The following is a 26310-nucleotide window of genomic DNA, read 5'->3' on the forward strand; positions in this document are numbered from 1 at the left end:
ACTTGTCAAGTTTAATTACCATGACGTTTTGGGGTGGTGCCCCTTCATCAGACAGACAAACATAGAACAACAGCATGACTTACCCCTTAAATACCCCACCAACAACAGTGCAAATTCGTCTGACCGTTCACCGACGTCCTCCCTGCACCACTGAGCATGCGCAGGACTGACTACAGTATCGTTGAACGGCCAAACGTTAAAAGCAAAATGGAAATAATAAATGGAATAAAGCTAGATACATAACCTAGCAACCAAAATCGTCAATCCCTAATCAGTATACTACCAACCAGATTACAGGCACCAGGTTATGCCCTACCAATGTGTCGCGCATCTCAGCAGGTACAGCATACTGCTGTCAAAACCCGGACCCTGTAAGCACACACATCCCTGAGCGTAAACCACATTGATGCAGGCAGGAGTGCTCATGTGCAATGGTAAATGCAGGCAGCAGACTGCTGCCCACCAGAGGAGAAGCCGGGTGGACAGGGACGAATATGTATGCCCATGTTTGTGGTGTTTGATAAATTGAGCCCTAAATGGCATTGCTGCCAAATCAACCTCTATCAGTGGCTACAATGTGAATCTTGCCAATCAAGATAAGCTTTTATATTTAGTTATTTCTATGCTCACTATATATGTAAACAAAATGGTGAATTGACAAAATATAAACTGTGTTATCAATATCTATAACAGATTATTTTATTGCCAAAATTCCAATTTAACCATAGCTTTGTGTCTCACGACTTCATATCACTTAAAAAAAAATCAAGATTCTTGAATATGTATAAGAAAATCTATTTCACAATTTCACATAGGACTTTCTATGAAAACCTGTCTATAAAATATTGTGGGAAATATTTTTGGTAGAAATAGGTTTCTAGCATGTAATAGGTAATATAAGCAGTGAACTGGAAAACTGTATAGCCAACCAGAACATGGTAGTAGTTTACTTAATATCATATTTTAGTTCTGGCTTTATTCCACTCCCTTAGATGAGCCATATGAAGTGTATCATATGATTTTTCTGGGTTTTCAAATTTGGAGCTGTTCCAATTCATCAGAGATCCATTTGAAAACCAGGTTTATATGTAGTGTTCCAGTGCTTTTACACTTGTAACCTAATACTAATACTTTGTAAGGAATGAGAATTTAACACTGATGCACCAGAAAAAACTTTTTAGGAATCTTTTTCAAATTATTTTTAGACTTTTCCATTTCAACAGTCTTGACCACTTGGAAACGTAATTTGGTATATTTTGACTGTTATTCAGTGTTTAAAGGGACATGAAACCCAAGAAAATTATTTCAAGATTCAGATAGAGCATGTGATTTTAAACAACTTTCCAATTTACGTCTATTATCTAATTTTCTTTGTTCTCTTAGTATCTTTTGTTGAAAAGAATACATAGGTAAGTTTAGGATCAGCAATGAACTACTTGGAGCTAGCTGCTGATTGGTGGCTGCACATGTATACCTCTTGTCATTGATTCACCCATTGTGTTTAGCTAAATTCCTGTAGTGCATTGCTGCTCCTTCAACAAGAAATAGCAAAGGAATTAAGCAAATTTGCTAATTGAAGTAAATTGAAAAGTTATTTAATATCACATGCTCTATCTGAATCATGAAAGACAAATTTTGGGTTTCATATCCCTTTAAGCTTTTGTACATGCTCAATTCAATAAAACGTTAAAAACACAGATTTTTAATAATAAAATGCCTTAAATATGATAAAGATAATACTCTTTAAAGTTCACAATTCAGTGTCTAGATTTAAAAAAAAAAAATCAGTTATAAAATTATGAAGTTATAAATTTCTAATTACACATTGTAAAGTTATGTTATTGTTTAAGGAAATGCATTGAAAACATTAGAAGGCCCTTCTCAATACTGAAGCAGTTAGTTCTCATGCATTATTTTAACTTATTTTGGACAGCGTAACTTTTGTTTCCATGAAAGCCCTGAAAACTTTTGTAAAAAGGCCTGGAAAAGCCTGGAAAACAAACAGAAAACTACATTTGCATTTTAACACAATTTTCCTCTGACATTTGTATTTCAGACAACTTAGGTCATTTTCATGATGGCACTTCTAATGCAATGGAATGTCTAGAAAAGGCAAAAACATTTTAATACACCTAACTCCAATTGAGTTAGGTGTAGCAACAGAGTGTCCATTAATTTGGAAAAAGTTCTAGTGTCCTGTTCAAAATCAAAAGTCTCCTATTTAAGCTTATTTGTTCATATTCATGAACCCAGTCACTAAATATACGATAGAGAGAATTAAAGGCAGAAATAAACCAAGAAAAAGGAAAAACTGCTCAGATAATCATTGTCAGAAGGGAGATTTTTTTAGCGTTTAAAAAAGGACATGCAAATTACTCTTACCTCTACATAAAGAATTGGGAAAATCCCAATCTTGTCTCCCAACATTCCTTCTGCCCAGTTATCATCGACCCGTCTTATCACAGTCAGAATTTCATCCTAAAAGAAAATTAACAACATTTACCATAAAGCTACTAATTTATGCACATCTTTAAGAATGTATTGTAAATCACGCACATGCAAACAAATTATACTAATCAAAAAATGATATATATTGTGTGTGGGTTATTACAGTTACATTCAATTAAATGAACCTGCTTATTGTTTATAAATGACATCTTTATATCACTGAATATACCCTGTTATTCAAGGTTTCCCTCATACGCTCAGCTAGCTGAATGAATCATATGAATGTTAGATAAGGTCACTGAGAGTGCATGGCAGTGACATTACATCAACATCTGATGTTTGTGTCCCTTTAATAAACATATCAGAAAGTGTAAGCACATTAATATTCTTAATCACATTAAATGAACTTAACAAGCCATGTTTATTGACTTAAAAGCCCATAATGAAGGTACAACAAATATGTGTAGTACAGCATTTCACCACTAATCCTAAATCATTCACCCATAACCATTTGCAGTGATATTATCTGCTTTCTTGGTCACATTGTAAATATGCAATAGGAATAAAGTACAGTTACCTGTATTTGCCCTGGGTAACACATAATTGACTGTACTAGGTAACACCTTTCATGCAAAATGGATCAGCTGTGTACTTTTCTTTTATAAAGAGCAGGGATGGCCAACCAGGGGCCCATGGACCACATGCAACCCTCTGCACTAGATGTTATGGCCCCTGATAAAAATCAGAACTATAAAAATATGTGCTTTGGGGACTTCTTGTGTCTTATTCAGAAGATCCCATCGGATGAGGCAACAGCAGATAGAGGGTACCCTGCAACACTAACTGAATCTGGCCCTGTGCCACTGAACATATTTAGGACATGTACTATTAGTTGTGAGTTTTATAGCCATAAATTCCTAAGTTATCCTTAAATGGACAGTAAACACCAAATTTTTTATATAACTATGTAATAGACACTACTATAAAGAAGATTATGCACAGATTACTGATATAAAAAATCCAATATGAAACCTTTTAAAAACATAGGGCTACAAGTGGAGGGCTAATTAGCACTTTCGCTAGAGTGCTTACTGCACTAGAAGTAAACTGCGTGCGTTGGTTTGCGGCTTGTATTATGAGTTGAAAGTAAAAATGTATCTCTCCAAAGCTAAATCGACGCGCACAAAATCCCATACTTAAACTATCGTGCGCAATATAATATTCCCTCATTGAAGTAAATGGAGAAAAAAAGTGTAAAAAACACACTACTGGAGCGCTGACCTGAATCACATAACCCCCGCAAAGTCCGCACTACACTATAAACCCCTAAATTGCCAGCCCCCCATATCACATAGTCTCCACTATACAATTAACCCCCTAAACTGCACTCCCTCACATTGCAAATTCTCCACTACACTATTAACCACTAAACCGCAAGCCCCCCATCACAAAGTCTCCACTACACTATTAACCCCTAAACCACCACCCTCACATTGAAAAGTCTCCACTACACTATTAATTAACCTCTTAACCACCACCCCCACATCACAAAGTCTCCACTACACTATTAACCCCTAAACCACCAGGCCCCCATCACAAAATCTCCACTACACTATTAACCTATAAACCACCACCCTCACATTGCAAAGTCTCCAATACACTATTAATTAACCTCAACCACCACCCCCACATCACAAAGTCTCCACTACACTATTAACCTCTAAACCACCAGTCGCCCCTAACCTAACACTAGTGATTAGCAAATGTGTTTATATTCAAATTCGATTGTCAGAACGAATGTTATTGTAGAAATTCGATTTACATAATCAAATGTTGATAAGAACGAATATTCTTAAAAATTTGATTATCGAATGTTATTTACAATTTTCGAATGTCACATTCGAATTTCAAATGTCACATTTGAATTCAAATGTCACATTTGAATTTGAATATTACATTTGTATTCTAATGTCACATTCAAATTTGAATATTACATTTATAAAACACAGTATTAGACTAGAAATACTATTTCAAATTTAAATGTGACATTCGAATTCCTATATTACATTTATAAAACACAGTATTAGACTAGAAATACTATTTTGAATTTGAATGTGACATTCGAATTCGAATGTAGCATACAAATTTGAATATTACATTTATAAAACACAGTTGTAGACTAGAAATACTATTTCAAATTTGAATGTTACATTCGAATTTGAATGTCACATTCAAATTTGAATATTACATTTCGAAATTGAATGTGATATAAAATACATAGCTAAAAATTCTATAATTCAAACGAATATTTTCTAATGTTATTGAAAAATTCAAAAACGAAAATTCGAAAATAGAATGATAGAATGTTATATAAACATTCAAAATTCAATTCGAAAGAACGAATGTATAAAAATTTGTTTTAAATTTCGAATTTTTAGAAACATTCGCCCATCGCTACCTAGCACCCACTAAGTTAATCCAAAATAGACTAACGCCACCTTTACAAAAAAAAAACTACCTTTAAAAAAATAAAAAGTTGCCTGAAAAGTAAAAAAAATATCAAACTACAATTACTATTAAAAAAATAAACTACCATTACTAAAAAATAAACTCAAACATTACTTAAAAAACAACTAACATTACAAAAAATAAAAAACCCTGACATTACATAAAAAGAACCCTAACATTACAAACAAAAAAAAGCTACCATTACAAAAATTAACAAACAAATGACCAAAAAAAATGTTATGCCTTTTCTAAAAAAGAAAAACCAAAACAACACACCCCAAAATAATAATAATAAAAAATATTAAACTACAAATAGCCCTTAAAAGTGCCTTTTGCAGTGCTTTGCCCTAAAGTGAACCAGTTCTTTTTGTGAAAATAAAACCTTTACACTATCTAATATTAACCCCCCAAAACAAAATACCAACTATCTAAAAATCCTACTCTAAAAAGTGCCCTGAAAAGGGCATTTGGCTGGGCATTCCTCTAAGCATTTAGCTCTTTTGCTGCCAGAGAAAATAAAAAAAATTCCTAATCTTAAAAAGCACACAAAAACAAAACAAAGCTAACACTAAAGATGGTACTCCCCAAAGATTAATCTGGGCAGCGGAGCTCCATTTTCATCCCGGCAGCAATCCATCTTCTTATCTTCATCCCAGCAGTGGTCTTCATACATCTTCACAGATTCAACAGGTCCTCTTCATGCGGTCACCAGAAGCACACTGAATTAAAATTTGCCAATATAAAAAGCTTTCATTCTATTGGCTGATTTGCATTTAAAAATTAGCCAAAAGGAATGCAAGGGTACCCTATATAAAAGGGGTACCTCACATTAAAAAATCAGTGTGTGGCTGGTGACCGCATGAAGTGGACCTCTATGTTGAAGATGTGAAGATAGATGAAGACCACCACCGTCAATGCCGTCGGGAGGAAGATAAGAAGATGGACCGCTGCCAGGATGAAGAAGGACCACCGCCGGGAAAAAGATGGAGTGCTACCATCCGGATTCATCTTTGGTGAGTACCATCTTGGCGTTTAGTGTTAGATTGTTTTTTTTGGGGTGGCATTTTTTATATTATATTATTTATATATTAGGGATTTTTTTATTTTCTTGGGCAGCAAAAAGGCTAAATGCCCTTTTAAGGGCAATGCCCAGCCAAATGCCCTTTCAGGGTTTTTTTCATAGTTTTTTTTTTTTTTTGGGGGGGGGTTGGGGGGATAACGTTAGAAGGTTTAAGGTTTTATTAACAAAAAATGGTAAAGTTTAGGGCAATCCTTACAAAAGGCCCTTTTAAGGGCTATTTGTAGTTTAGTTTTAGAATAGTTTTTTTTATTTTAAGGTGTTTTTTGGGGGGGTTAGAAAAGGTATAACTCTATTTTTTATTTTTTTGGTAATCTGTTATTTTTTGTAATGTTAGGGTTTTTTATTTTTTGTAATGTTAGTTTTTTTTAAGTAATGTTAGGGTTTGTTTTTTTTAAAGTAATGCTAGGGTTGGTTTTTTTTGGTAATGGTAGTTTGTTTGTTTTGATGGCAGTTTGTGTGTTTTTAACAGTAATGGCAGATTTTTTTGGGGGGGTTAACAGTAATGACAGTCTGTTTTTAAACAGTTATGGTAGTTTTTGTTTTTTATTAAGGTAAGGTTAGATTTTTTTACTTTCTCAGATAAGTTTTAATTTTTTTAAAGGTAGTTAGGTTGTTTTTTATTTTTTAAAGGTAGGGTTAGTCTATTTTGGGTTAACTTAGAAGGTATAAGGTTAGGGGGTTTAGATGTTCGTGGGTTACTTTGCGTTGGGGGGCTGATAGTTTATGGTGTTAATAGTGTAGTGGGGATTTTGCAATGTGGAAAACTGGCGGTTTAGGGGTTAATATTGTAGTGGAGACTTTGCCCTGTGGGGGACTAGCGGTTTTGGGGTTAATATTGAAGTGGAGATTTTGTAATGTGGGGGGCTGGCAGTTTTGGCATTAATAGTGTAGAAAGTTATGTTGGGTGTGTCAGTTTTGCAGTTCATAGTGTAGTTTAGTTCAACTGTTTCATCTGCAAACATTTGAGCGATAAATACGATTGCATTTGCGCAATCACATTTACTTTCAACTTGAAATACGAGCACTCTTTACTGCTCAACACTACTCATAGAAAATATGGGTAATGAAAATTACGACAAGTTCATGCAAACAAATTCACAGTAATCCTAAAAATCCTAAAAGCGTAACACAGTTTAGCACTGTTGATGAGGTTAGGCTGAGACACCCACTGAAAGGGGCTGGGTAAGCAGGAACAGGCAGACCCCCCCCCCTCCTTGCATATAAAAAGAACCATTACACAACCAGGAGTCTGTAGACATCAGTGGTTTTAAAACCTGTCCTCAGGCCTCCCTAACAGGCCAGATTTTCCAAATGACCTTGGATGAGAGCAGGTAAAATATCCATATTTACTAATCACCTGTTTATTTCACTTGTGCTCTAGTTAAAGTTAATGTAAATTTTCATGAATAAGTGCCCAGTTTTTAAAAATACTATTAAAAACAGTGGCACTTTCATTCATGAAAGTTTATATTGCAGCGGATTTGTTAAAATACTTGCATTTTTCTTCTTCCAAACCGGACCAGCGATCCCCCGCCTGCAGATCCTCTGTACTTACGTCAGCAATGGCGAATCTGGCTTCCTCCAATCATAGCTTCCCCCCAGAGCAAACATTTCCTGAGGTCACGCTGTGATTGGAGGAAGCCGGTTTCATCATTGCTGTGCTAAATACAGCATCAGAAGCGAGTGGGGGATCAGTGGTCCGGCTTGGAAGAAGAAAAAGGAAAGTATTTTAACAAAACCGCTGCAATCTATGAATGAAAGTGCCCTTGTTTTTAATAGTATTTTTAAAAACTGGGCACTTATTCATGAAAATTTACATTCACTTTAAGATATCCTCAAAATGTGGCTGGTTAGGGAGGCCTGAGGACAGGTTTGAAAACCTGCCCTCAGGCCTATCAAAATCAGCACAAAGTTATTAAAAACAAAAGCAAATTGGGGGCGGAGCCGACCAGCGAGACTAATGGTCGCATAGTTAGAAAGCTCCGGTGCTGTCGACTCGGATGAGGGTCTTATAACGCTTAATTTAATCACCAGCTGGGCATAATCATATCACAGGACCCTGCTAAAGCCCTTTACATAAGAAGGTCAAACTTTTAAGGAAGTTTGTCCCCTGCACGATCGCCGCTGAAGCCTGAGGCCTATCCCAAGGAAACGGAGCAGCCTGTGACGCATCAACACTTACATAGTGTACGCTGATCCATCGGTAAACACGGACTGCTCTTATGGAACAGAGGTTAGTGCCTGACAGCCTAGATATACCACCTATATCTTCACGGAGGATCAGACTACAGATTGACACGCCGGACAAATTCTGCATCAGAATATAGGTGGTTTTCGACGAGACAGTAGGCCACAGGAAACATTCAAAAACATATCTACACTAACCTCCACAACATTTAACCTCAGGTCACCCAATATCATTTAAATCAGAGTAACTCTATAAGAACTCCATAACAATTGGCTTATTGCAGGGATCCTAAACACTAACACAAACAGAGTATTACAAGATCATTTAATGCACTGCAGGGAATCAACCCTCAAATATCAGTTAACCTCAATCAGTTGAAGAGGCCTTTTATGATACAGGGCCATTATCGACTCTGCAGGCTCCTTTACAAATTCAAAAGAATGTCTTCTAAAAATAAAAACAAAACAGATAAATCCTCTAAGGGGGGGACTTTGTCGGGAGGCAAATTAAATTCTTACTTCAAAAGTCAGGACTCTCATGCAAGGGGGGATCCTGCATTGCTCATCCCAGACCTACATGATAACTCCTCGCAATCAAATAACTCTGTTCATGAGGACTTAACACCTATAACTCGGGCTGACTTGCAAGCTTTATCTACAAAGGCAGACCTTGCCGCCATAACGCACCAGGTCAGCAAAGCTATCAAAGACGGACTTGCGGAAGTGAAAAGAGACATTAGGGAACTGGGAGAAAGAGTTCTGGAACTGGAAGAACAAATGGAAGAAACTAACAAATCTTCTGATAATACCACTCAAGCGTTCCAGTACCAGCATGAGGCCATTGAAAACCTTCAAATACAAATGGAAGATTTAGATAACAGAGGCCGCCGCCAGAATCTACGAATCCGGGGCATTCCGGAAAAAATACTACCGCAACAACTTTCCTCTTACCTCCAAAACCTATTCAAATATCTCCTAGATCCTGAAAAAGACCCCATAACTCTGGACAGAGCCCACAGGGCTTTAAGACCGAAACCCCCTGATCATCTGCCCCCTCGAGATGTGATCCTGTGCTGCCACAAATACACAGGCAAAGAAAAGATACTACAGACAGCCAGGAAAAAATCTCCTCTACACTTTGGAGAAGATACCATACAGGTTTTTCCAGATCTCAGTCCAATCACCTTGGCCAAACGCAAAGAGGCCAGATACCTGACCTTGCACCTCCAAGATTTGGGAATAACATATAGATGGGGATTTCCCTTTGCTATTAAGGTCATGAAAGAGGATAAAAACTATACCTACAGAGGACCTGAGGACATAGAACAGTTCTGCAAGCAACTTAATATAGCACAACCTTCTTTGCCTAAACTCTCAGACACCAAAAAAAATGATGAGACCCAAAGGGGCCAACCAGCGTCTAAATCTCAAAGAGGGAACTGGTCTTCAGTGCCATACAAAAGAAGGAATACTGAGAAACAGGATCCTGTTCCCACTTTACATCCTGCAGAGGACACTTGAAATTTTCCTTACTAAATTCGCTAGAACTTTTTAGCTAGCTTTGAAAACTTGGCCATTTACAGAAAATAGCTAGCTCCTAGATTCACAACCCCAGTTGAATGTGATAGATAGCTTAATTTACATGATAGCAACCTTTATTACCTCATCTTAGAGTGGAGAGACAAATCCATCAGTCTAAAACACCCACCCACTCGTGGACTATTAGTAGTCTGTATTGAAAATTGAAAAATTACTAGTTAATCTCACCAATGAGTATTTGTAATGTTCGTTTTTGTTTGTCATGTCTGAGTTTATGTTGTTTTGTTTGTGTTGAACTGGTCAACTTTGCTAATACATTTATTGCCTTTAGATCTACAAATAGAAGAACAATCTATTTCTCTCATTTAGAACATGCTCCCTTAGTAGAGGCTCCATCCTCCAGACAGTCTCAAGAAAGAACCCTCAGACCTTTGCACAGCTGTCTCCGACAGGTAAGCCAATCCTTAAACAAGCTTACAGTTCCCAAGATAAGATCACATGTCACCCCCTAAGGTACATATATTAACCCAAAACACCAAGGGATTTAACTCCCCAACTAAACGTTCAGTAGCCCTCAAACATCTGTCGAAATTCTCTCATTCAATAGTATTCCTCCAAGAGACCCACTTTGTAGCTGGCGAGGAACCTTCTCTCATATCAAAAGACTTTCCAACATGCTTCCACAATGCTTATAACACTAAGAAGCAAGGGGTTAGCACCTTGATACATAAACATCTACACTTTCAATTACAAAATAAGGTAGTAGACGGAGAGGGCAGGATCCTAATCTTAGTGGGACTTTTGTTTAACAGACCTGTCACATTGGTCAATGTTTACGCCCCATTGAGCTGCAGGCGAAAATTCTTCCATACATTACTCACACTTATCCTAGAACACAAAAAAGGCCTACTGATTATGGGAGGGGACTTCAACACCACATTAGACCCAAAGCTTGACACATCCTCGAAACACGCACAGACAAAATCTCGGGCCCCAAACGCTGCTTATACACTGATAGACTCTCTGGGATTGATTGATGTGTGGAGAATACAACATCCTACGCAAAAGAACTTTACTTTTTATTCACACCCATGGTCCACGTACACACGCATCGACTACATTTTTCTAGACAGGAACCACCTATCCCTTTAAAAGACACAGAGATTAATACTACGGCGTGGTCTGACCACTCCGCGGTTATTATGGACCTGGAGTGGCCGGAAACGCCTATAAATCCCTTCATATGGAGAATGGACAATTCACTTCTCCATTATCCCCCGGTACAGAATGTGTTACAAAAGGCAATCTCAGAATATTTCCTATTTAATAATAATAATGAGACTCAACCAGGTTTTATCTGGGAGGCACATAAGGCATATATCAGAGGGGAATGCCTGAAACAAAAGGCCATCATGAGAAAACAGTATAACTCCAAAACTAGCCAGACTACTTAACGAACAGAAAATGCAATCCAATATCCACAAATTGATAACGCCATTGGGTCATACACTAATAGATAGCAAAGAAATTGCAGACCATTTTAGTACATATTACAACGACCTATATAATATCCGAACTAGCCAATCCACAAATAGGTTAAATGATATTAAAAATTATATAAAAGAAGCAAATCTACCTAAAATCCAAACACCTTTGAAAGAAGAATTTGAGACACCTATCACATTAGCGGAGGTTCTCTCCGTTATAAAAGACTTACCAGCAGGGAAAAGTCCAGGCCCAGATGGGTTCACTAATATGTATTATAAAATGTTCAGGTCTTCATTGGCCCCTCACCTCCTTACTTTATTCCAGACCATAGACAGAGGCACTCCCTTACCCGCCACAATGCAACAAGCACATATCTCAGTAATTTTGAAACCGGTTCCCACTGACCCCAAAAATTTCAGACCCATATCTCTCTTGAATGCAGATTTAAAAATTCTGGGAAAAATCTTAGCAAGAAGACTAAACAAATTACTTATAGACATTATTCATACAGACCAGGTGGGTTTCATCCCCCATAGAGAGGCAAGGGATAACACTATTAGAGCCCTGACCCTTATATCTTATGTAAAACACTACAAAATCCCCATGGTCTTCATGGCAACAGATGCCGAGAAGGCCTTCGACAGGCTAGATTGGCAATTCCTCAGAGAAACACTAATAGAAATAGGAATAGGCCCCCACATGCTCAATAGAATTTTTAGCCTTTATGCACATCCAACAGCAAAGGTTAAAGCTAACGGAACGCTATTTAACTCATTTTCAATAGGAAACGGAACTAGGCAGGGCTGCCCTTTGTCCCCCTTGCTATTTGTACTGACAATGGAGGTGTTGGTATCGCACGTTCGTAAAAACCACTTAATAAAAGGTATAGAAATTGGCCCCCATAGCTTTAAAATAGCGCTCTATGCCGATGATGTTCTTTTCACAATAACTGACCCGTCTCAATCCATAGCAGAGATTATGAGAGAATTACACAAAAAGAACAGCACCAACCAAAGATGAGTAAAAGTGTATCTTTATTGGGACATCTCCAAACACAGCACAGAACACGACGTTTCGGTCAGATGACCTTAATCATGTGATTAAAAACAAGACCTATAACCACTCCTTATATACCCACCTTGGGGGAGGTGATGATTACCTATACAGGTGAATTTTATGCATTCTGTTTCAACATTGAACTCTTTAGCAACCTCTAGTGGTAAAACAAGGTCATTTATCATTCTTACATATTACTTGGTTAACTCACAGGAAAAAAACAAAAAAAGGGGATGGCAATATATGTACATACATAAATGCTTATAACATTTCAGAAGATATATGAAAAAATGCAAAACCCCTAAAAAAAGATATAATAATATCCCACACATATATGATTATAATAAATGTTTCAAATCACATAGCCAGACTATTGACAGAAATGAATAAATCTCAAGTGGAACTAACTCACATTGTAATGTTCCAATCTATCTCTTTATTCATTCCATATGGAATGAGGGATTGCAGAGTATAAATCCAAAAAGTCTCTCTACTTTTTAGTAATTTTTGTCTATTCCCCCCTCTTCTTGGTCTCTTAACTTGCTCAATTATCTGAAATCTCAATTGAGAAATACTATGTCCTGCAGTCAAAAAATGATTGGCAACAGGGGCTTCTTTAATGCCACACCGTATGTTAGATTTATGTTCATTTATTCTATCTCTTATTCTCCTAGTCGACTCTCCTATGTAAATTTTGGAGCAAGGACATTTAATTAGATAGACTATATAATCAGAGTTGCAAGTAAAGAAGCCTGGTATTTTATATTTCCTTCCAGTGAGAGGGTGAAAAAAGCTATCTCCTCTAATGATATTATTACAATTACAGCAATTGAGACAGGGGAAACATCCTAATTTGGGAGTAGATAACACTGTTTGAACTTGTTTCTTTTTTGGACCTATATCTGCTTTTATTAATGAGTCTTTAATATTTTTACATCGCCTGTATGCAGGCATAGGTAACTGTTGGAAATCAATAACATTAGGGTTCAAGTCTTTGATGGTGGACCAATGTTTCTTAATAATGTTATTGATCTTATTACTTAAAGGGTTAAATCTAGATATGAAAATCATACGTTTATTTTTATTCTTCTCTTGTCTCTTGTCTAAATTATATTCTCCTTTAAGAATAGTTTGTCTGGGGATATTTTCTACTTCTTTAATATGGCGTTCAATCAAGGGCTTTGGATAACCCCTCTGTAAAAACAGATTACCCATTTCTCTAAGTCTACTGTGAGCTAGCTGATCATCTGAAACAATTTTTTTAACTCTTAAGAGCTGACTCTTGGGAAGACTGTTGATAAGAGGTGGATAGTGTGCACTTTCATATTTCAATAGGTTGTTCCTATCACTTTCTTTCCTAAATAAATCAACCTTTAGTTCTCTACCATTCTTTTGAATAGTAGTATCCAAAAAATCTATAGATACCTCACTACATACCAATTTAAGTTTAATGTGTCTAGTTGAAATGTTGAGGTCATCTACAAAGGACTGCAATGAGCCAATGTCACCCCCCCATATGCCAAAAATATCGTCTATATATCTATACCAACATAATCCATATTTTTGGAATGCTTTCTGAGTGTATACAAACCTCTCTTCATAGATATTCATAAAGACATTGGCATATGTGGGGGCGACATTGGACCCCATCGCAGTCCCCTGACATTGAATGTAAAAAGTATCCTGAAAAAGAAAATAATTGTGGTATAAAATTAACTGTAGTAGCTCAAGAATAAAATGACATTGAGAATTAGAGAATTTACCACTAGACATAATGGTTTGTTTCATAGCGCCCATCCCGCTCTCATGTGTGATTGATGTGTACAATGATGTTACATCTAATGAGAATAAGATAAATTTGTCACTTTGTAATTGTACGGAATCTAACTTTGTTATAAAATCCCCAGTATCTCTAATGTAAGACATAGATTGAGTAGCAAATGGTCTTAGTACTCTGTCGAGATATTTAGATACATTAGATAGAATAGAATCTGTGCTGGCTACTATGGGGCGTCCAGGTGGAGCAGAACTATCTTTGTGTATTTTGGGCAGTGTGTAAAGGACTGGTATAGAGAATGAATCAGGTATTAAATACTTCTGTTCTTTTATAGAGATAAGTCCATTACACACTGCCCTATTCACACAATTAACAAGACATTTCTTGATCCCAAAAGATGGATCAGTATTCAAAACCTTATATACATTCTGGTCTGAAAGTTGTTTCTCAATTTCTTGTATATAGTATGTTTTGTCTAGGATGACAGTTGCGCCGCCCTTGTCGGCCTGTTTACAAATAATATCTTTGTTCTCCTTTAATTTAGACAGGGCAAGCCATTCAGCCTTAGAGAAATTCTTATGCTTATTCGATGTTATAGATACACGATTTTTTTCTTTCAATATATTGATATCCCTTAACACTAGCTGTATAAATGTTTCAATGCTATTGTTATAGACATTAGGTGTAAAAGAACTTTTGTTTTTAAGATCTAAAGTGTTTAAAGATAAGGGATTTTCATCATGCAGCAATTCATTACATCTCAATATGTCATTATTCTTAGACTCTAATGTTGCAAAATATGCCTTTAACTTAATATTCCTAAAAAAAGAAAAAAGATCACGTTGTAATTCAAAAAAGTCACATTTAGTAACCGGACAAAAAGATAGTCCTTTCTGAAGTACTTCTCTTTCGACATCATTAAGAGCATATGCAGAGATGTTTACCGTTAGTTCCGGTTGCTCTGACGTTCTTTGCTGCGAGTTATTCTCTGAGCTTTTGGTGCTTTCGCAGCTGACTTCTTCTTGTTTGCGGCGGTGTTTGCGGCCGCCTCGCTTCCGGTTCCGCTCCCGTCTGAGTCCCCCGACGTATTAGCTGATGATGATTGGCTAGTGTCGTCATTACGCCAACGGCGTTGTCTCCTCCAATGGGGTGTGCCTGATCTTTTTCCATCATCCTGAGTATCCTTCTTCCAACGATACACATTATCGTTTCTGTAATCTTCTTCGTCTCTATGAAACTTTTGTCGTTTCCGGCTCTCTATCGTTGCCTTTAATTCTGTAATAGTTGTCTTGACAGATGTCAGAAGTTTGTCTAGATCTTCAGATGACAAAGAGGCTTTCAATACACTCTCCAATCTCGTCAACTCTTCTTTCTGCACATCTAAGTCTCGCTGTAAGTACTCCACAGTCAGTACCAGCAAATCAAAAGAACACTTGTTGAGTATGTGAGTAAACTTTTCACAATATTCTTTATTTTCACACATCAGAGTAGGTCTAACATTCATACGTAACCCTCTAGGGATCCGTCGGACTCGATAGTATTCTGCCAATGTAGTGGCATGTAGGTCATAGGCTAGATTCTTTTTGGATATTCTTTCATATTCTCTAGATGAGTTTTCAACCGGTGGGGTTTGTAAAAAGGTTCTTGAACCCCGCACCAGCGTAGTAATCCGTGAGGCTTCCAAGTCACTGTAAGTAAACGTTTTGCTTAGAGGTTCAGTCCCATTTAATTCCATTATGCTTGTTATATAACACAGCAGCAGTGATGCACGTAATCCAAGGCAGTCAATATATCAAATATATGGAAGAATGAAAACAGCATCAATCTGCAGGGAGGTGCACGTACCCAGGTCCTGCCAATGACCTCCAATAATGTCCAATTTCACAAAAAGAACAGCACCAACCAAAGATGAGTAAAAGTGTATCTTTATTGGGACATCTCCAAACACAGCACAGAACACGACGTTTCGGTCAGATGACCTTAATCATGTGATTAAAAACAAGACCTATAACCACTCCTTATATACCCACCTTGGGGGAGGTGATGATTACCTATACAGGTGAATTTTATGCATTCTGTTTCAACATTGAACTCTTTAGCAACCTCTAGTGGTAAAACAAGGTCATTTATCATTCTTACATATTACTTGGTTAACTCACAGGAAAAAAACAAAAAAAGGGGATGGCAATATATGTACATACATAAATGCTTATAACATTTCAGAAGATATATGAAAAAATGCAAAACCCCTAAAAAAAGATATAATAATATCCCACACATATATGATTATAATAAATGTTTCAAATCACATAGCCAGACTATTGACAGAAATGAATAAATCTCAAGTGGAACTAACTCACATTGTAATGTTCCAATCTATCTCTTTATTCATTCCATATGGAATGAGGGATTGCAGAGTATAAATCCAAAAAGAACAAAGAGCAAAGAACGTCAGAGCAACCGGAACTAACGGTAAACATCTCTGCATATGCTCTTAATGATGTCGAAAGAGAAGTACTTCAGAAAGGACTATCTTTTTGTCCGGTTACTAAATGTGACTTTTTTGAATTACAACGTGATCTTTTTTCTTTTTTTAGGAATATTAAGTTAAAGGCATATTTTGCAACATTAGAGTCTAAGAATAATGACATATTGAGATGTAATGAATTGCTGCATGATGAAAATCCCTTATCTTTAAACACTTTAGATCTTAAAAACAAAAGTTCTTTTACACCTAATGTCTATAACAATAGCATTGAAACATTTATACAGCTAGTGTTAAGGGATATCAATATATTGAAAGAAAAAAATCGTGTATCTATAACATCGAATAAGCATAAGAATTTCTCTAAGGCTGAATGGCTTGCCCTGTCTAAATTAAAGGAGAACAAAGATATTATTTGTAAACAGGCCGACAAGGGCGGCGCAACTGTCATCCTAGACAAAACATACTATATACAAGAAATTGAGAAACAACTTTCAGACCAGAATGTATATAAGGTTTTGAATACTGATCCATCTTTTGGGATCAAGAAATGTCTTGTTAATTGTGTGAATAGGGCAGTGTGTAATGGACTTATCTCTATAAAAGAACAGAAGTATTTAATACCTGATTCATTCTCTATACCAGTCCTTTACACACTGCCCAAAATACACAAAGATAGTTCTGCTCCACCTGGACGCCCCATAGTAGCCAGCACAGATTCTATTCTATCTAATGTATCTAAATATCTCGACAGAGTACTAAGACCATTTGCTACTCAATCTATGTCTTACATTAGAGATACTGGGGATTTTATAACAAAGTTAGATTCCGTACAATTACAAAGTGACAAATTTATCTTATTCTCATTAGATGTAACATCATTGTACACATCAATCACACATGAGAGCGGGATGGGCGCTATGAAACAAACCATTATGTCTAGTGGTAAATTCTCTAATTCTCAATGTCATTTTATTCTTGAGCTACTACAGTTAATTTTATACCACAATTATTTTCTTTTTCAGGATACTTTTTACATTCAATGTCAGGGGACTGCGATGGGGTCCAATGTCGCCCCCACATATGCCAATGTCTTTATGAATATCTATGAAGAGAGGTTTGTATACACTCAGAAAGCATTCCAAAAATATGGATTATGTTGGTATAGATATATAGACGATATTTTTGGCATATGGGGGGGTGACATTGGCTCATTGCAGTCCTTTGTAGATGACCTCAACATTTCAACTAGACACATTAAACTTAAATTGGTATGTAGTGAGGTATCTATAGATTTTTTGGATACTACTATTCAAAAGAATGGTAGAGAACTAAAGGTTGATTTATTTAGGAAAGAAAGTGATAGGAACAACCTATTGAAATATGAAAGTGCACACTATCCACCTCTTATCAACAGTCTTCCCAAGAGTCAGCTCTTAAGAGTTAAAAAAATTGTTTCAGATGATCAGCTAGCTCACAGTAGACTTAGAGAAATGGGTAATCTGTTTTTACAGAGGGGTTATCCAAAGCCCTTGATTGAACGCCATATTAAAGAAGTAGAAAATATCCCCAGACAAACTATTCTTAAAGGAGAATATAATTTAGACAAGAGACAAGAGAAGAATAAAAATAAACGTATGATTTTCATATCTAGATTTAACCCTTTAAGTAATAAGATCAATAACATTATTAAGAAACATTGGTCCACCATCAAAGACTTGAACCCTAATGTTATTGATTTCCAACAGTTACCTATGCCTGCATACAGGCGATGTAAAAATATTAAAGACTCATTAATAAAAGCAGATATAGGTCCAAAAAAGAAACAAGTTCAAACAGTGTTATCTACTCCCAAATTAGGATGTTTCCCCTGTCTCAATTGCTGTAATTGTAATAATATCATTAGAGGAGATAGCTTTTTTCACCCTCTCACTGGAAGGAAATATAAAATACCAGGCTTCTTTACTTGCAACTCTGATTATATAGTCTATCTAATTAAATGTCCTTGCTCCAAAATTTACATAGGAGAGTCGACTAGGAGAATAAGAGATAGAATAAATGAACATAAATCTAACATACGGTGTGGCATTAAAGAAGCCCCTGTTGCCAATCATTTTTTGACTGCAGGACATAGTATTTCTCAATTGAGATTTCAGATAATTGAGCAAGTTAAGAGACCAAGAAGAGGGGGGAATAGACAAAAATTACTAAAAAGTAGAGAGACTTTTTGGATTTATACTCTGCAATCCCTCATTCCATATGGAATGAATAAAGAGATAGATTGGAACATTACAATGTGAGTTAGTTCCACTTGAGATTTATTCATTTCTGTCAATAGTCTGGCTATGTGATTTGAAACATTTATTATAATCATATATGTGTGGGATATTATTATATCTTTTTTTAGGGGTTTTGCATTTTTTCATATATCTTCTGAAATGTTATAAGCATTTATGTATGTACATATATTGCCATCCCCTTTTTTTGTTTTTTTCCTGTGAGTTAACCAAGTAATATGTAAGAATGATAAATGACCTTGTTTTACCACTAGAGGTTGCTAAAGAGTTCAATGTTGAAACAGAATGCATAAAATTCACCTGTATAGGTAATCATCACCTCCCCCAAGGTGGGTATATAAGGAGTGGTTATAGGTCTTGTTTTTAATCACATGATTAAGGTCATCTGACCGAAACGTCGTGTTCTGTGCTGTGTTTGGAGATGTCCCAATAAAGATACACTTTTACTCATCTTTGGTTGGTGCTGTTCTTTTTGTGAAATTGGACATTATTGGAGGTCATTGGCAGGACCTGGGTACGTGCACCTCCCTGCAGATTGATGCTGTTTTCATTCTTCCATATATTATGAGAGAATTAGACAAGTATGGTAAATACTCCAATTTTGGGGTTAACACCTCCAAATCAGAACTACTAAACATCTCCCTAGGCCAAGACACATTCATGAGATTAACAGAAGTTTGTCCATTAAAGCTCCAACCAGATGCTCTTAAATACTTAGGTATATACCTCTCCCCATCCCAGAGAATACTTTTCAAAAAAAATTATGAACCTTTACAACAAGCATTACAGAAAGACTTGAATAGATGGTCGGGGAAGCCCATATCTTGGTGGGGTAGAGTGCAATGTATTAAGATGACAACACTGCCTAGAATACTATACGTTCTCCAAGCCCTACCAATAGCTATACCGAAATGGTTCCTCACTCAGATGCAAAAACATATCAATAAATTCATATGGGGCAAATGCAAACCTCGAGTAAACAAAGCTACTATGCACAGACCCACGACACTAGGGGGACTTGGTCTACCCGAGATACAAATTTATATAGACGCAATAACTTTGCAAAGAGTCCTAGACTGGCATACGCCGTCAGGCCAAAAAGCCTAAACTGCGATTGATTCCCATATATTGAAAGTCCCGTCGGTGGGAGCCCTCTGTTGGGTTCCTAAGTCGCTGAGACCCCCACAATGCTCAATACTACCTATACACTACCACTTCTTTAGAGAATGGGACCTATTAGTTCAGAAGAATAGTTATATCTCGGGTCCTAGATCCCCACTCTTCCCGATCCCATTAAATGCAGAACTTACAGGAGGACTAGACAAAAATTACCAAAGAGTAGTGGAATGGGGACACACAACACCCCTTTGGGAATTCCTACGAGAGGGCAAATTGCTACATAGGGAGGCCATAAAAGAAGTAGCTAATGGTGTTTACTACCCATGGTTAAAATACATGCAACTCAACCATTTTATCAACACGTCCCCACATAAATCTAAGACAACTGACCCCCTTTGAAAAGATTTGCAATGCCAACACGCAAATACCACATTCTCTCTCTAAGATGCGTTCAATACTACAATCTCAAATGGAATTTGAACTCCCAACATACACTGATAAATGGCACAGAGAACTGAACGAGACATTAAGTGATAGATCTTGGGGTAGGATTTTTCAGCACACAAAAAAAACTTCAACAGCACCCAAAATACTCTAACTTAATTTTAAAGTTCTGACCAGATGGTACTTGACCCCAGCAAGGCTACACTCAATTTACCCTTCCTCCTCCGACAGATGTTGGAGAGGTTGTAGAATAAAAGGTAATTACCTACACATGTGGTGGGAATGTAGTTCTCTGACCCAGCTTTGGAATTTTATAGAAGTCCACTTTAGAAATGGACTGATTCCAGACTTCAACCTTACCCCCCACTTAGCATTATTCAACCAACACCCAAAAATACCTTGCAAACTTCGGAGACAGCTGTTGCAAATAGGAATAAATAGTGCAAAGTAGCTAATAGCGGCACAATGGAAAAGGCCGACATCTTTGACAGGACAAATGTGGTTGACAAAGGTGGAGGAGATAGTGCTGGAGGAATATGGTTTTATGAAAAGAAATAAGCTAGAGTTCTTCCATGACATGAGATTTTTATGGGATGAATCCCTCAAGGTTACAGCCCACCCATCTTAGTTAATAATTCAGCTAATTACAGAGTAGTATCTATACTTAGCAACTGACCAGAATTGTTATTTATGTTGTTCTAAATGTTTGATTATCTTAAGGTTTAATAATAGCCGTCTCTTGAAATATTATGTGTATGCAGAGAAATGTGACCTGTATTGAATATGCTTGCCGGGCATGTAGCCCCCATTTTTATTGTTGTATTAAGCATTTCTACCCAATAAAAGACGACTTTATAAAAAAAAAAAAAAAAAAAAGCAAATTATACATTATACATGTCCCTTTAAGGCTGCTAACATATTTATCTAAGGCCCCCATGTGTGAGAAAGTTGTCCATCACTGATATGGAAGATTATTTTTTATGTAAAAAAATCCAGCAGGTTTCATATTCACTGTTAATACAAAATATAATATTGTAAACTTTAGTGCCACTTTTGTACTGTAATTTCAGATGGGTTAGCTGAATCCTAGTTTTTACATAACTCTCAAGTACAATACATCTCTTCACTAGGCTATAGAAGACTAAATCATTGATTAATACACAGAGAGATATGTCTTTAAATTCTACAGCTCCCCAGTCATACTGTAGTACTCTGGACCTCCTGTGGTGCTTTGTTATAAGATCTGTGACTTACTGGGTCTCTCTAATACTGCTAAGCCCAGCAGCTTATCATTTTTATCCAGAAAAGGTAGGAAACCTAGGAGACCATTGTGACGTATCTCCAGCTACCCCGACTGGGTAGCTCCGCCAACGGATCCTTCCAGCACCTGGAACCAGACGCTATGTAGCGGAGAAAGCGATCTTAGCAAAGCCCAAATAACTAGACAGACTAGTATTCAGGCAAACAAAGAAGAACCTTTTATTAGGGAAAACACACAACATTTATACCCAAACTGATCTAGATAAGAAGCCTTATCTGACCTTCACATCTCCCGCCATTCCCACCCCTCCAGTCAGGCTTGCGCCTCCATTGTGTCCATTGTTCCCCAGTGTCCAGCAGTACAAGGATGGTGTATTCGGGGTGATCCCGGGGGAGCGGAGGCCCTTCCAGGGTGTCATTGGAATGCTCTTGATGCCCAGCTGCTTCAGTCCAAAAAGCACCTTGATCCATGGCTGGGGGTCGGAGTTATGGGCTATCCAACATACACCGGGAAAGCCATTGGGAAAGAGGGTAATGAGGGGGGGTCCAAAAGCCCCGGTTCCTAAGAGGGCTTACCCCTTAAAATCACCCACTCTCTAGTCCTCCCTGAAAGGTCCAAATCCCCAAGAGAGCCGAGCTCAAGGACAAGTAGCTGCTGGAGTGACCTGGGTTAAAGGGGACCAGGAATCCGAGCTACTGTGGCCGGCCGGCAATTCCACTGGCCCGGCCATCTGCTGAATGGTGCTTGGAAACTCAGATTCTCCATGGAGCTCACCTCTGGCACTTGACCCACATCTCACCCTCCCCACAGGGTACCAATCACCAAAAGAGAGGAGCTCTTGGGCAAGGGGCCTCTGAAGCGGCCGGTGGTAAAGATTTCCGGAGGATGCTGGGTGCGGTGACTGGCCGGTAGATCCAGGGGCCCCGGCAGGCCTGAGAGAGATGGGTCGGTCAGAGACCAGCTCTTTCAAGATCAGGTTTACATAACAAAACAAGGGAAACAAGGGCTCTGAGAGTTTGCGTTTGCTCTGAGAGCCCAAAACCACTGAGATACCAGAGAGGGTAGGTGGTAGGGGGGTTGGAGTTTAACCCCTGCAGTCTGGCATCCGTGACAGCTCCCCCCTTCCAGTTTGGCAGACCCGGCTAGATCCACACATGGGTCGGCCTGGGGCTGTTCGAGGAGCTATGACACATCAGTTTGCCGGGAAAGTCCATCAGCGTTTCCATTGCTTTTTCCCGGCCTGTACTGAATTTCAAAGTTAAAGGGCTGCTGGGCTAAACTCCACCGCAACAATCTTCCATTGTCCCCGGAAACTCTGTTAAACCAGATGAGGGGGTTGTGATCTGTGAGGATGGTGAAAGGTCTCCCATATAGATAGGGCTGTATCTTCTTCAGGGCCCATACCAGGGCCAGACATTCCTTCTCCACGTAGCCTACCTCTCTTGGCAACAGTTTCCAGCTGATGTAGGCTACGGGGTGGTCTTGTCCTTCTTCGTCTATCTGGCTTAAGACTGCTCCCAACCCAAAGATGGAGGCATCTGTATGGACATAAAAGTGTTGAGCTGGGTTAGGAGCAGCCAGTACTGGGGCAGAGACCAAGGCAGACTTGAGGCTCTGGAAAGCATTCTCAAATTCTGGGGAGCACAGGACTTGTCGGGGTAGACTTTCATGGGTTAGGTCAGTCAGAGGTTTGGCCAGGGCACTGTAGTTGGGGACAAACCTCCGGTAGTATCCGGCGGTCCCTAGGAAAGCTAGCACTTGGGTCTTGGTCCTGGGGGTGTGCCAGTTCGCCACTGCCTCAACCTTAGCAGGCTCAGGCCACTGTTTCCCACAGCCCACTCGGTGGCCCAGGTACTGGATCTCCGAGCGTCCTATGGTGCAATTGTCGGGCTTCAGGGTTTACCCGGCAGCTCTGAGGTGATCTAGGACGACGCCTAGGTAGACCAAGTGGTCCTCCCAGGTGTTGCTATAGATGGCAATGTCATCCAAGTATGCGCAGGCATAGTCCTAGAGGCCATCTAGCAGGTGATCTACCATGCGTTGGAATGTGGCTGGAGCGTTCTTTATCCCAAACAGCATGACCTTAAACTGGTAGAGGCCGAAGGGGATGATAAAGGCGGACTTGGGGACCGAGTTGGGGGCTTTGGGAATCTGCCAGTCCCTGGGACTCTAAAGGGGCTTGTCGCAAGGGGGCCTGTCCCCGTGTCTCCACTCTATCTAGTGCTGCTGTGGTGTATCCGGGGACATTAGAGAACAACTCTCGTCGGTCTTCTAGCAGCTGCCGGACCTGCCCTCTCTGTTCTGCCCCTACTCTTTCATCTAGGGTTATGTCAGCTACTCCTTGGGGGTTCTCATTGGGTCTGGGGTGCTCCAGCATGGGGAGGCTCTCAGCGTCTTCCAAAGCCGGAGCACAGATAGCGGCCATGTCCTGGGCCCTTTCTAAGTATGCCTTTAGCATGTTCACATGAAAGGTCCGACGTACCCGAACACCTGAACATTTGGCTACCAGGTATGTGGTGTCATTTAGCTGTTCCACCACCTGGTAGGGTCCTTGCCAGGAAGCCTGTAGTTTATCCATTTTGACAGGTTTCAAGGCTAGCACCTTCTGCCCTATGGCTAAGGTTTGGGTACGAGCACTTCTGTCATACCACCATTTCTGCCGGCGCTGAGCGACCTGGAGGTTCTCCTGCACCTGGTCGGCAAGGTCCTTCAGTCGGTCTCGGAGTTGGAGGACGTACTCCCCAACGAAGGGTCCCTCCTCCCCTGTGACCCCCTCCCAGTGGCTCCTAACTAGGTCCAGTGGCCCCCTATCTTTTTGCCATATACTAGTTCAAAGGGAGAGAACCCTGTGGATTCCTGGGGCACCTCTCTGTATGCAAAGAGGAGGTGTGGCAGGAATCTTTCCCAGTACTTGTGAGTGGCCAAGAATGTCTGAAGCAACTGCTTCAAGGTCCAGTTAAACCTCTCACATAAACCATTGGTCTGGGGGTGGTATGGAGCGCTGTGCAGGGGCTTGATCCCGCATAGATTCCATAATTGTCTGGTAATCTCCACAGTCACATAATACTTCCCGAGGGAAACCCACCCTGGTGAATATCCGAAGCATAGTATCTGCCACTGTATCCGCCTGGATATTAGCCAGAGGTATTGCCTCGGGTGGCATAGTCCATCATGGTAAGGATGTATTTCTTTCCTGAGGGACTGGATCAGACTAAGGGACCCACTATCTCTACAGCAACCCTGCTAAAGGGTTCATCAATAATGGGGAGGGGATGAAGGGGGGCCTTAGTGTGGTCCCCTGTTTTCCCTACTTTCTGGCATACCTCACATGTTCTACAGTATTCTTCAATTTCGGCTGTTATTCTGGGCCAGAAAAAGATCTGAGTTATGCAGTCGTGAGCCCTGGTCTTTCCTAGATGTCCCGCTAGGGGGATATTATGACCTATCTGCAGCAGGTAGGATTGAAACCATTTCGGCACAACTAGCTGACATTTGGGCATCAGCCCTTTTCTCCTCTTGGATATCCAGTACAGGAGCCCTCCCTCCCACTGAAAATGTTCGGCTCAGGGGCCCTGGGGGTCAGTACCTACTCGGTCTCAGTAAGGGGCTAGGGTCGGGTCACTCAGGGTCTCCTGGGCAAAGTCGGAAGGGGTCGCCCAGGGAGTTTGGTCAGGGGAAAGGGTAGGAGTTGGGGCTGAAGGTTGGAGTGAAGGGGAAGTTGGGACGGGCCGTCAGGGACAGGTAGGAGTCAGAGCGGGCTGTCTTACCTGGCTCCCTGGGTGAGGCGTAGCGGCTGGACATCTGGCTTGCTGGCAGGTAGTCACTAAGCAAATCTCCAGGGGTGTATCCCCCACAAAGGCTGAGACCAGATGGCCGAGGTCATTTCCTAGTAGAACCTCGGCAGGGATCTTGTGCATGATGCCCACCTCCCCATCATGGGAGCCTGTGCCCCAGTGCAGGTGTACATGGGTTGTGGGGACCTGTAGGGTGGCACCTCCCGCCACATGAACGGACAGGGTCCTGCATGCTTGGCCGGAGGTGGGGGCCAAATGAGGTTTGATCAAGGTGATTGTAGCGCCAGTGTCTCTAAATCCCTGGGCGGCCTGGACATTGACCCAGATATCCTGTTGATGGTGGTGGTGGTTATCCATAGCAGCAGTATGTACTGCATGTATCACCCCAGCTTCTTCATTTGCCCACCTGGTAGGATCCTCTGCATACGCACAGTGAGCAGTGGCTTGGTAGGTCTTGACGGGAGCCCTCGCCCACTGGGTCGGTGGGGCATTTCTTGGCTTGGGTGTGGGGGGGATCTGTCTGCTCGTGCCAGGCAGTGGTACTGGACGTGGCCGATCTGTCCGCACACAAAGCATTTTCGGCATGTACCGGACCCGACTGGAGGAGCCGAGGGCGATCGACTGGGTCTGGGGCGGCCGGGGAGCCACCGAGAAATGGGCGGCCGCTGGGATGGACAGAATAGCTGCTTGATCAGCTGCTTTGGGTCGCTGATCGTGGACCCACTCTTTAGCTTCCACTGGGACAGAGTTATAAAAGTGATCCAGTAGGATTAGCTGTGAGACTTCAGCCAGGGTGGTGACCTTGCAGCCAGTGAACCAAGAGTCC

At 39.8% G+C, this 26310-nt stretch overlaps 1 protein-coding gene across 2 annotated transcripts in view; it reads right to left on the reverse strand.

The window, feature by feature from the left end:
• SH3RF3 (SH3 domain containing ring finger 3) overlaps nt 1–26310 on the reverse strand; it is an 899869-nt gene that overhangs the window by 381588 nt on the left and 491971 nt on the right. For both annotated transcript variants that reach the window (XM_053707609.1, XM_053707610.1), the window contains one exon: nt 2383–2478. In XM_053707609.1, the coding sequence (XP_053563584.1) occupies nt 2383–2478 (96 nt within the window). The remainder of the gene's footprint in view (nt 1–2382; nt 2479–26310) is intronic.

Source organism: Bombina bombina, chromosome 3, assembly GCF_027579735.1.
Source record: "Bombina bombina isolate aBomBom1 chromosome 3, aBomBom1.pri, whole genome shotgun sequence".
Lineage (NCBI taxonomy): Eukaryota > Metazoa > Chordata > Amphibia > Anura > Bombinatoridae > Bombina > Bombina bombina.